Below are 12,063 nucleotides of genomic sequence, written 5' to 3' on the forward strand. Positions count from 1 at the left end.
GTACAAAAGGTTGATGCATTAGTGAACAATACACTTCAAAAAAAGTTCATGCTTAGTAGTTACAACAGTGCGTGTCCATGCTTAGAAACGGCAAACTTTATGGGGAAATTTGCATCCCATTGAAGTCTGTGACAAACTTCCCACTGGTTTCTAATGGACCCAGATTGGATTGCGTCCAAGGACTTTTACAGAATTGTGCCTTATACTCAAACATCATAGAAGGATGTTCTGTATTGCACAGCATGAGCTCCATAGAAAAAAGCACCACACACCTTTTTTTTTACTGTTTTGTATTGTGTTGTTTACTTAAACTCCTTTCTACTATTACTGAAAGAGATGATACACTACTACTACAACATTTCAATGCTAAATTAATTTAAAAACAAAATAAAACTACCAGCCAGTGACCTCCTCCCTTTCACCAAAAACAGAATTATTATTTCTTTAGGAAGAAGCTCTATCTGGATATTTCTTCTAGATTATGGATATTGTGTAGTTAGCAAGGAATTTAGGAGCAAATGTAGCATAAAGATACCCTCACTGAACTGGATTCTCCTTATCCAGAAAAGATGGACACATTAAAATGTGCAAAGAGCACATCAATAAAATGATCCCTCTGCAGCAATATTCAGTGGCTTCAAATGTAGCCACAGTGATGATGGGTTCTCCTCCACAAGGTGAAAAGAAAATAATTGAAGCCAGATATCAAATTCCTTAGCAATCCAAGGTGTCCCCCACTGCATCTTCTACCTCATCACTTTTTGTGTGATACCTAGTGCAAGTTGAGATGCACTGAGCATTTGTAGCTTGCATATCGTATCAACAAATACAGGCAATAAATGCACAGAATGAGGAGTTGTGCTAATTGCAGCACCAGGGCATTGTCAAAAGCCCTGATTTTACATGGCAGGGAAATTATGCTCCAGGCAGATAAGCTTGTGCAAATGTTTAGAACTGGGTGGTGCTGGTTAGTCTTTACGGATGTGCAGGTGACTAGGCAAGACAAGTAGCTTGTGAACATGATGCCCCAAGGCTAAGGGTTGGCTAATAACAAGCTTGAGTGTTAGAAAGCTAATGTTGAAGCAAAGACGAGAGTTCACAGTGTGGGTCCGTCCTGTAGCCCACAAAACTGATCATGGAAACGTTCGAAGCCAATGCAACCAGAAATGCCAAAATTTGAGTGGATGTGCTGGCAAGGACACTAGATAGCCTCTAACTCCATGGACATCTGTTTTGATTGTGGTAGAATCCTTCCAGAGAGCCACAATAACAGGTGAACAGAGATCTGTTGACACTGACAGATCACAATGTGCACATCTCTAACTTAATACTTAACCACATATTCTCAAAATGTAGTTACTTTGTACTCTGCCTGTGGAGAGAGACTTGCATCAACAACAAGCCTGCTTGAGCAGATGACTGCCTGAAAAAACTATCACTGTGTGTGTTGTTCTCTGCACACTGTTAATCATATTTTCCTTTCCTTTCAGCTTGTGATCAGCTTTCTCTTGGAGTAGCAGCTATCTTTGGACCTTCACATAGCTCTTCGGCTAATGCAGTGCAATCTATCTGCAACGCTTTAGGGGTTCCACATATACAGACGCGCTGGAAACATCAGGTTTCAGACAACAAAGACTCATTCTATGTCAGTCTTTATCCAGATTTCTCTTCACTCAGCCGCGCCATCCTTGACCTTGTGCAGTTCTTCAAGTGGAAAACTGTCACGGTTGTTTATGATGACAGCACAGGTAGGTATCACTGTAGGACAGTATGTAGCTGAATTTGAGGGCATGCATAATGTGTTGTGTTCCTCTAAACAAGCAAATAATATTGTGAGATTTTGTTGCAGAACAATAGAAAATAAAATACACAGATTCACCCTACCTACAACTCCTTCATTATGCATAACTTTTTCTGTATATTCAATTTATAATGACATGAAAAAGGGAGAGAAGGATTTCAGATCACCGCATTAAAAGCTAGAGGTTTATCCAATTATTTGTCTAGGCATCTCAAGTCAAGGAAAACATCTGAAAATTTCATGAGGACAATCTCCTTTTTCCTGTATCATATAGAAAACAGATCAGGGAAAGATTGTCTGTTTTAGGTATGTATGTCTTTATTAAACAGAGGACCCTTGCCGATTACATTTTGTAGAAAGATTTGCAATCGTAAACCTGCAATTTGTTTTCATTAATACTGCAAGCAAACCAGAGGTGTTCATCTGTAACATTTTTTTGGGGGGGGGAACAAACCCCAAAGGGTGCAGGTTTTTGCATATATAGTAGCTCTCAGGCACACCAGTAGCTCCTGTGTTAAGAAGCATTGACCATAGAGTTGGGAACAGGTCTGTGTGCTGAATGTAAATTTGCCGTTGTCCCTGTCCTTATCGAAGTTTGCTAAGAAACTTCATATGCAAAGGGAGTTTTGAACACTATACATCTTTCAGGGTTCACTGAGATGGGCAGTTGGTGGGGAGGGTCAGTTCCACACACCTGGCCTCCCAACAGCAGTGTCACTCCAGCTTACTGGAAGGAAGAGGGTTGAAGCAGTGGGGAGGTACCTGTAGGAGTGCTGGATTAGATCTATCAGTACATCCACACTGTTCTGGCCTCTCCTGCCTCCTTCTCTCCAAATAAGTGACCGTGATGCTGTTGCCAGGAGGCCAGATGTTCAGCAATGCCCTCCCTGCTGGGTGGTCCTTCACCAAGTTATATCTGGTGATGTAAATATGAGTACATAAGTCTTGTTTTATTTTGGTAAGGTGTGTTTGTTTCTCCAGGTCTGTAGCGTTCTAACCATAGAAAAATGGGAAGGGCTGTAGTTCAGAGGTAAAGCACATTCCTATTGTGAGTCCCCTGCCAAGTGCAGGGAATGGCTACTGGATAGAGGACCTTTCCAGTAGTGGCACCCTGGCTGTAGAATGCTCTTCCCAGAGAGTCTCACCTGATGCCTACCTTGTTGACCTTTTCTCAGCAAGTAAAAACATTATTATTATTATTCTAGGCTTTTGGTTTACTTCATTTTTAAGGTTCTTTAATGAGTTACAGACTCTTTGGATACTTTTGGAGTTTAAAGACGTGTGGAACGTTAGTGCTGCTGTGAGTTTAGTTTTATAGTTATCTTCTGTTTTTGATTAAAGGTGCATTAGATTTTACGGTTTCATTTTCGTAAACAGCTGTTTTTAAATCTTATTGTAAGCCTCCCAGAGATTCGTTAGTTAACGGGGGTCATGTATAAATACTGTAAGTAAAGAAAATAATGTTTTACAGGCAGAAAGTTCAACCACTGGCAGCTCCATGGAGGGTTGAGAAATACTGCTGCAAAAAAATCTTGAAAGTTGCTGCCAGGCAGGGTAGACAGTCCAAAGTCCTGACTCAGTAGAAAGCAGCTTCCTGTGTTCCATACAGCAGATTATTCATTTGCTCTTCTGAAGGAAGTTTTCCTGTTGCAAGGGGGAAAGTGGAATATATTATTAATGATAAACATTGAAATTAAATGTATGCTTCTGATCACTGCATGTCTTTAAAACCTGCGGTGTCAGTTTAAATACATAATGTTGCACACCTAACCCCACTTATCTGGGATTAAGCCCCACTGATTATGCATGGTTAGGATTGCAGCCATACACCAATACAAAAGAATAATAGCCACGTGAAAAATAAAATTGGACTAAATTTAAATATAATGAATATCTAAATCAAAATAGAATCCTACATTACAAGGAACCATGATAGTTTCTGATCACCTAACACAGTGCAGCTGCTGTTCCAATAAGAAAACCATGTCTGTTCAACCATCTCTTCTTCCAGTGCCTATATTCCTATACTGCTTGGTTTTCCAAAGCTTGCCCCAAAGATAAAAATACACCTCCCCTTGCTCCAGTAAAGATATCCCCACCCAGGGAATTGCTATTTTTGGTATTGAGTTCATAGTCATAACACTACAACTCACTGAATCCCAGTGAAGCTGAATGTTGGGAGATTCAGGACAGGCAAAAGTACTTCTCCACACAGCACATAGTTAAACTATGACATTTGCTCCCACAAGAGGCAGGGGTGGCTATCAACTTTGATGGCTTGGAAAGAGGATTAGACAAATTCATGGCGCTTAAGACCACCTGTGGCCACTGGTCATGATAGCTATGCTCTGCCTCTGCTTCTGAATACCATTTGCTTGAAACTGCAAGAAGGGAGAGTGTTGTTATGCTGACGGTCTGCTCTGCTGATTCCCATAGACATCTGGTTGGCCACTGTGAGAACAGGATGCTGGACTGGATGGTCCACTTGCCTGAAGCAACAGGCTCTTCTTACGCTCTTACATTCACTTTTAAATATATATACAGTGGTACCTCTACTTACGAAATTAATGCATTCCAAACGCACATTTGTAAGTAGAAAAAAATTGCAAGTCGAATCCCATAGGAATGCATTGAGAGAAAAAAATCGTAAGTAGAAAAAATCCTATCTAAACCGCATCCAAGATGGCGGACGGAGCTCCATTCGTAAGTAGAAACATTCATAAGTAGAGTTATTCGTAAGTAGAGGTACCACTGTATATATATCAATGGGTCCCAGTCAGGCAGACAGCCGCTGCACAATATAATTGCTGCACAAGACAATATAATTGCTGCACAATTGCTGCACATCCTGGGCCCCACACATATTGCTGTTGTAAATCATAGTTTGGGCATTCAGGTAGGTAGCCGTGTTGGTCTGACGCAGTCGAAATATATAAATAAAATTGTCCAGTAGCACCTTAGAGACCAACTAAGTTTGTTCTGGGTATAAGTTTCATGTGCATGCACCTTCTTTTTTCGTATCTGAAGAAGTGTGCATGCACACGAAAGCTTATATCCAGAACAAACTTAGTTGGTCTCTAAGGTGCTACTGGACTTTAATAATAATAATAATAATAATAATATATAGCTTTGGCGTGTGGTGCAAAACATTCCTCCTAACAAAGAGCTTCTGTGGTGTCCATCACACCTTCAGTATTTTATTTTTTTGTTGGGGGGGGAGTGAGGGTCACCCCTTAGACTCATAGAATTGTAGACTTGGTAGGGACCCTGAGGATCATCTCGTTCAAACCCCTGCAATGGAGGAATATGCAGATGTTCCATGTGGGAATTGAACCTGCAACCTTGGCGTTATCGGCATCCTACTCTAACCAGCTGAGCTATTGCTCCATCTAAGGTGTGTCTATGGAATTTGGTGCATCTATGGAATAATGATTGACCTGAATCTGTCCCATTTTTCTCTCTGTGACATACTAAAATCTAGATGAAATGTATTGAGCTTGGGGCCACTAGTAATGTCATGGGAGAGACCAGGAAAGCTGTGGAACATTTGACCACTGTTTCCCCTAGCAATAAGTCAGTAACTTTCACATTATAGATGTGCTTCCAAGCCTCATAGGTGCATATGTACAATAGCTCCCCAGAATTCACAAACCTAAGTGGAAGGATATTTAACAGCAGGGAGATCCTAGGTGATTTCTTTTTTCTTTTTTAAAATGTATTTATTGATTTTATAAAACTGAAAAACACATAAAACACAAAAATACAAAAAATCACATAAAACACAAAACATACAAAAAGAAAAAGAAACCATAGTTATCATTCATGTATCCTGACATTGTTGACTTCCTCATATCCCTCCTAACTGCGTTTCATTGTACATCATCCTTAGTAATTTCTAAATCATACTTCAATCCTCTTATTTTTTCCTTAACATCCATAATTCAATCCTTTTAATCTTACCTTACCTAACATTTAATTTCTTATTTAACACTTATATCTAAATCTAAATATACTATGATAACTCTACAAAACCACCTCTACAGCCTCCATGTACTTCCAGATCTTGTATCAAACTTTCACAATGTTGCAATTATTTCTTATATACAGTTTAAATTTCTTCCAGTCTTCTTCCACCGACTCTTCCCTCTGGTCACGTATTCTCCCGGTCAATTCAGCCAGTTCCATAAATTCAATCATCTTCATCTGCCAATCATCCACTGTTGGTATTTCTTGACTTTTCCAATTCTTAGCTAATAAAATTTTCGCTGCATACAGAAAAAACGTAATATCTTTTTTAGGTAGTTCCTTTTCTACTATCCTTAGTAAAAAAAAGCTTCTGGTTTCTTAACAAAGGTGTTTTTCAACACTTTTTTCCATTTCATTATAAATCTTTTCCCAGAAGTTCTTTACTTGGGGGCAAGTCCACCACATGTGGTAAAGGGTTCCTTCTACATTCTTACATTTACAACATTTATTATCTTGCTTATGATAAATCTTAGCTAGTTTTTCCGGTGTAAGATACCATCTATACAAGAGATCCTGGGTTATTTTCATCTAGCCAAACCCTGCCATTCAAATCTTAAGGGTGGCATGCCATTGGTGCCCTTGTATTTATGGTGTTTGCACTTATAGGTGTATTGATACAGTGGGCACCTCTCCTAGTGAAGAAGGGAGATGTTAAACAGCTGCAGAGAGCTGCAGGGCTCTCCAGAACAGAGGGGAAGGTGGCATGTGAGGCTGCAGGGGAAAATGACAACAATGGAATCTCTTCCTTTGGAGGAGGACTCCACTGGATCAAACACCTTTCCATGAATGCAGGAAAACCAATTAGACTACATCCTTTGAAAAGTGTGCATCCCTTTGGCAAAATCTCCACTTCTTCAATATGTTAGCACAATTTACAGGCCGTATGTTATATTAAAAGTCATATTATAAATGCTTTATAGGAAGCCATTTGTAATAAACTATTTATGGTGGTTGTAAGCATGGTACAGTCCTGGGCAGTTACAGAGTGCTGTGTACTTTAAGGGTGAACCATAAATAAGTAATAACAACAACAATAAATATCTGATTTACAGGCCACTTGTTTCAAGCACCGAAGAAGAACCTGTTAAGGGAGTGATAAAGTATAGTTATAACAAAAAGGGATTTTATCTGTTGTACTTCATAACTATCTATTTCATTTTTAATGAGCATGCTGCAGATACATTGTTTATCAGCTGCCTGAAAATGAAACCTTAATATCAAGGGGAACTCACTTTCCCTGTGATGTTCTTCATCGTGGCAGAGCACATATCTCAGGATCATTGGCTTTGCAGCAAGGAAGGCCTGGGACCTTAGTCATCTGCAGGGTTTGTTTGTCTGTGTTCCAGCAGTGGGAAGGTATGAAAGGGGCATCAAAGCATGTTCAGCCTTCCTACTTTCTTGTTCAGTGTGAGAAGATTAGTGGAGCATACATGACCAGCACATGCAGGGCTTTGGGGGCAGGATTGGCACAAGGGGTGCCAAGTTGAATACAATATTGGGGGGCCAGGTAAGGCCCCACCCCACATAATCCTTCACAAGATGCACACCATTTAAATGGCAATGCCCATCAACAATTTTATGAGGGGAGCAAAGGGACCTCGGCCCCTAGGAGTTGGCTCCTATGATTGGCACACACAGTCCTTCATTCCCTCAGCAGTTGGTGCCACAGTCCATGCATATTTGGCTCAACAACTAAAGAGGATTTCAGTCTGTGGCAAACTTTGCATTTTGCTCTAGATCTCAGCATTGCTATAGCTATGGAAATCTATTTTTCTCTCTCTGAGAATTCTAAGCAAGCATCCCTTGATTTGTGCTAGCGATGTACTATCCCTGATGTGCACCTGCAAAATACCCACACATTTTAATTAAGCCTGCCTCTTTTATGTCAGGTAAAGCAAATGGCAAAGCTTGATCTCTTGTATTCCTCCTGAGGTCTAAAAAGACGAAATCCAGCTTTCCCCCTGGATTTCTCAAAAATCCAGTTACAAGAGCTAATCTTCTCTAAACTGAAAGGAAGAGATCAGTCCTGTTCTAAAGAATACTTTGTAGACAGTAAAGTTTTGAAGCAGGATTTCAAGTTGAAGCCTCTGTGGGGTAACAAGAAACGTGATATCTTCGCTCCTGATTTGCATAAGCCATTACTTGGAGGTACCTTTTGGTTACATAGTTCAGTGGCATCTAATGGCATATGCAAATGTGTTGCTATAAGTTGAAACGGGTATTTTCTTCCTCTATTTTGACAATTAGCATTTGCTGAGGTTGTAGGTGAAAGATTTAAGCATCCGAGAAAGAGCCTGTTTGTGCCTTTGAGTGAAAGCCAAAGGTGGAAAGAAATGATTCCAGAAATGAAGTGCTTTTAAGGTTATGTGCTGGAATAAAACTCCTCCCTCCACAAAAAATATCTGTTATGCTTCAGAGCCTCCCCTTTTAAAGTTTTCTTTGTCTCTCCCTCCTCTTACATAATTAAACAACATCAAAATAAACGAGGGTCATGAGTAGGATGGAAATGTGCAATCAATGAAGGGAACTCTTCAGTGCAATTCTCTATATGTCTACTCAAAAGCAAGTCCCAGTCAGTTCAGTGGAACTTCCTTCTGTTTACCTAGAACCTGAACTCATTGAACTCCATAGGATTTCTGCAAACATGTATAGGATTGCACTGTTAGCTATCAAAACCTCAATTACTTCTTAATTATACACCCTTTCTCCACTTATAAGCCAATGCTTTGTAGCTGTGAGGGTCAGTTTACAAAATACCAGTAACCAAAATCCAATGTATGTACTTGCTTGGAGGAAGGTGACTTCTCAATTAGGAGGTCACAGTTTCTATTGAAATTATTGAAATTGTTGTTGGATATATGCAGAATCTGCTGTTTTACACTCTCTTTTGGCTCCTTAAAGTGTACCTGGGAAAAGTCAGGATGGCTTGAATGAAAAAATACAGTGTGGGCTGCCCCTGGGTATGTGTGTGTTTAAACACAGTTGGATTGAAGTAAGTTCTACTCTTAGCAGATCCACTTAAATTAACACACTAATGCTACATGCCATTTAATTTGGCCCCTACATTGCTTTCATGTAGATTATTCTCTTGCCATGCTATAATGTGAACCATGTGAGATGGAAACATTTACATGGGTATTTTGCTATCTTAGTAGCAGTAGCTTTGTGGAAAATAATTGCACATGCCCTGTGGTGGTTCCTGTTACCATACATCAGTAATCTGATTGTTATTATTTTGAATGGACAGGCAAGTACTAGAGCTTTTACTACACTTAAGTCCATCTGAATTAAATCTTGCAGGCGAAAAGTACAAAAATTCAAGGTGCATGGAACTTTTGATAACCAAGAAGCCAATCCACAGGGCTCTTTAACCTCTAAGTTAACCTCAATCCACAGGACTCTTTAACCTATGGATTTACTTGGTTGGCCCAGCAATTATAGTGCAGCTTTCAGGAAAATAGTAACTTGTAGCCTTCCCTCATCATGGAGCTTCTTTCATAAGATCACTACGCTCAAAATTGATGGGAAAACATATTTCACAGTTACTGCTGCATCTTGAATCAGCCCGGGGCAGTCTAGTTAGAAAGACATGAATTACAATAATAATAATAATAACTCAACACGGCAGAAAGCATCTCTTATGAATCTACAGATGATATTGGCAAAAAGCAATTTATGCTGGTGGAAGCCTAAATATAAATGTTAACGGTATTTTTTTGTTATTTAAAAAAAGGTGTGTGTATGTGTATGACATTTTCATTTCACAAAGAACTCAGACCTTTACATCTCCCAAATGAGTTTGGCATTCAACCGAAGGAACTGTAAAACACACTATTAGTAAATAACACTTTCCAATCCGTTTTGTAGGGTGTGAGGATATTGATTCTGGGTGGTGTCTTGTAGCTTTGTATCCTCTCTGTGCATAATATTTTAATTGACCTATGCAATAACGCCAAGGGCAAACACAATTAGTAATTATGTGCTAGAGCTAATTACTGCATGGTGCCTTCCTTTTAATGGAAAGCTATTGTTTTATTAGTTGAGTATTGTTTAACTGTATTTGTTTCTCAGTGTTAAAAAGCAGAGAAATTTATATTTTAATTATTGTTTTGATGGCTTTAGCGTCCCTGCATTAAGAATCTGTCATGAATGTGAACATTAATTTGACTTGCATTCAAATATTCTGCTTTTTTTATCCCCATAAATCATGTGAAGTTCATTGAGACTCTGATGGAAGGAGAAGCCTGTCTGATTGTTCTGAAAGTAAAGAATGAGAAGCTCATGTAGCTGAATTGTGTCAGGAATTGTCTGTGTGACAACAGAGAATGCACCCCCCCTTTTTAAAGTGAGATCATGGAAAGGGTGTGTTGTTCTGGTTCTGACTGTTGAAGTATAGCATATTTTGTTTCCCCTAAAAAATTATATGGGACTCCATGAAGCCAGAGAAACCGATTTGATAGCAAAAGTCTTTAGCTGGAATATTGCCGGGGGCGGGAGGGGATGATGCTCAGCCTGATAACATAAAGGAAAAAGATCACATGCAACTTAAATAGGGCACTATATTCCTGTTCAAGTGTGTGTGTATCTGTAATGTCACACATTTCTCTAAGTCAGTCTAGTATAACCCAACAGTTAATCTCTTGTAAGGGCAACTGAGACTCACAGGTGAAGTCAAGGCACAAAAGGCAAGGTCAGATCAAACAAGTAAAGTTCAGTTAAAAGTCAGCAAGATCAAGTCACAGCAGGCAAGAGCCGATCAAGACAGGGAAAGTCCATTCAGAGTTTCTTTTAGGCAAAGGTCAAAGAAAAGCAGGAACTTGGGTAGCTCCATTGCACTCTACTAGGCGAAGCTCTGTCCGGCTTTCATAGCTATAGAAATACATTGTCCCAGCAGGAAGCAGAATCCTTTCATAGGCTGACAGGATGTGTAGTGTGGTTGACTCCACCTCCCTAGAGGAGCTGGCTAAGTAGTTAAAGGGAGCTCATCTGATTGCTGACCTCTATCAGGCTTAGGAGATGAAGATACTGCAGAGGACTCAACCACTGAGCTGGAGGATGACTGCAGCAATTTTGTCCTCACTCAGGATGGCTATTACCAAAGTCCGCCCCTAGGGAAAAGAAGCCCACCACGGCCCTTGGGGTAATGGGGTTCTTGCTGGCAGGGAGGGGAGTGTTTTCCCATCCCATTCTACCGACTTGCCTCTGAAGCACTGTTCACCCACATGTATTTTAGGACTGTTCTAAACTGAAGACAAAGCCCACCAAACTATGTATATTATAGTATATATTTTGGAAAGCGGTTTGTCCGTTTGTTTTCTAGATGCTCATGTGCCTAATAATAATAATAATGGTAATAATTTTATTATTTGCACCCCATGTATCTGACTAGATTGCCTCAGCCTCTCAAGATATCATTGCTAAACCTGCTATGAGGGTTCCTGAGATGAGGGTTGGCGCTTTTCATTGACATTCAGGTGCCAGGTGCCATTTTGATTCAAGATGGTGGACTGAAACATCACTTTGATGTGTCTGAGCCTGTTTCTTGACATAGTTTGGGCTGCCTCTTGAGATAGTGTCACCAAATTACACTACCCATTTAAAAAACAACAATATATTTGATTTCTAACAATTCCCAGGCAGTGCCAGAAACTCCCCACTAGTATTAAACAAATCAAATAATTGGTTGCAAATTAATTAAATTTGATCAGTATGCTGTCACGCAGTCCACATTCCAGCTTTTGGTTTTTATCATTCATTTAGAGAATGTGCAATATTCATTTAACTGGGACTATAAATTTAATGTGCAGGTTTGCTGAGACTGAATTATTTTATGTCTTCCTCACTCTTTTTTAATACATAAACTTTGGAAACAGAGATCTCGGGAGATTTTATTTCTTGCAGTCACAGTAACAGATGACTTTGGCCTCTGTCCCTCTCTCTCTCCCTCCCCCTCCTTGTGTAGTCAGCTGTTCTGCACATGGATGCCAACCATTCTGAAGATCACAGTTTCCCCTCCATCAACTTCTGTGCCTGAAAACGTTCTCATTGGGATTCTGCACCATTTTTTGCTGCATAGTGATAAATCCTCATCCTCAACATTTGGCAGTTTAGGGAACAGTTTTCACAGCATACATTTGGTTAACAGCCCTCATATATTTTACTGTCAAAACTGATTTTGCTATAGCATCTCCACAGGCACATGCTCAGTGAGTTTATACATAAAATAATGGATTAGG

The 12,063-nt window shown here is 39.8% G+C and overlaps 1 protein-coding gene across 2 annotated transcripts in view; it reads left to right on the forward strand.

The window, feature by feature from the left end:
• The window catches only part of GRIK2 (glutamate ionotropic receptor kainate type subunit 2), a 442,739-nt gene that overhangs the window by 164,348 nt on the left and 266,328 nt on the right, over positions 1 to 12,063 (forward strand). For both annotated transcript variants that reach the window (XM_088665996.1, XM_088665995.1), the window contains exon 3: positions 1,491 to 1,748. In XM_088665996.1, the coding sequence (XP_088522122.1) occupies positions 1,491 to 1,748 (258 nt within the window). The remainder of the gene's footprint in view (positions 1 to 1,490; positions 1,749 to 12,063) is intronic.

The sequence above is a fragment of the Zootoca vivipara genome, chromosome 3, assembly GCF_965207765.1.
Source record: "Zootoca vivipara chromosome 3, rZooViv2.hap1.1, whole genome shotgun sequence".
Lineage (NCBI taxonomy): Eukaryota > Metazoa > Chordata > Lepidosauria > Squamata > Lacertidae > Zootoca > Zootoca vivipara.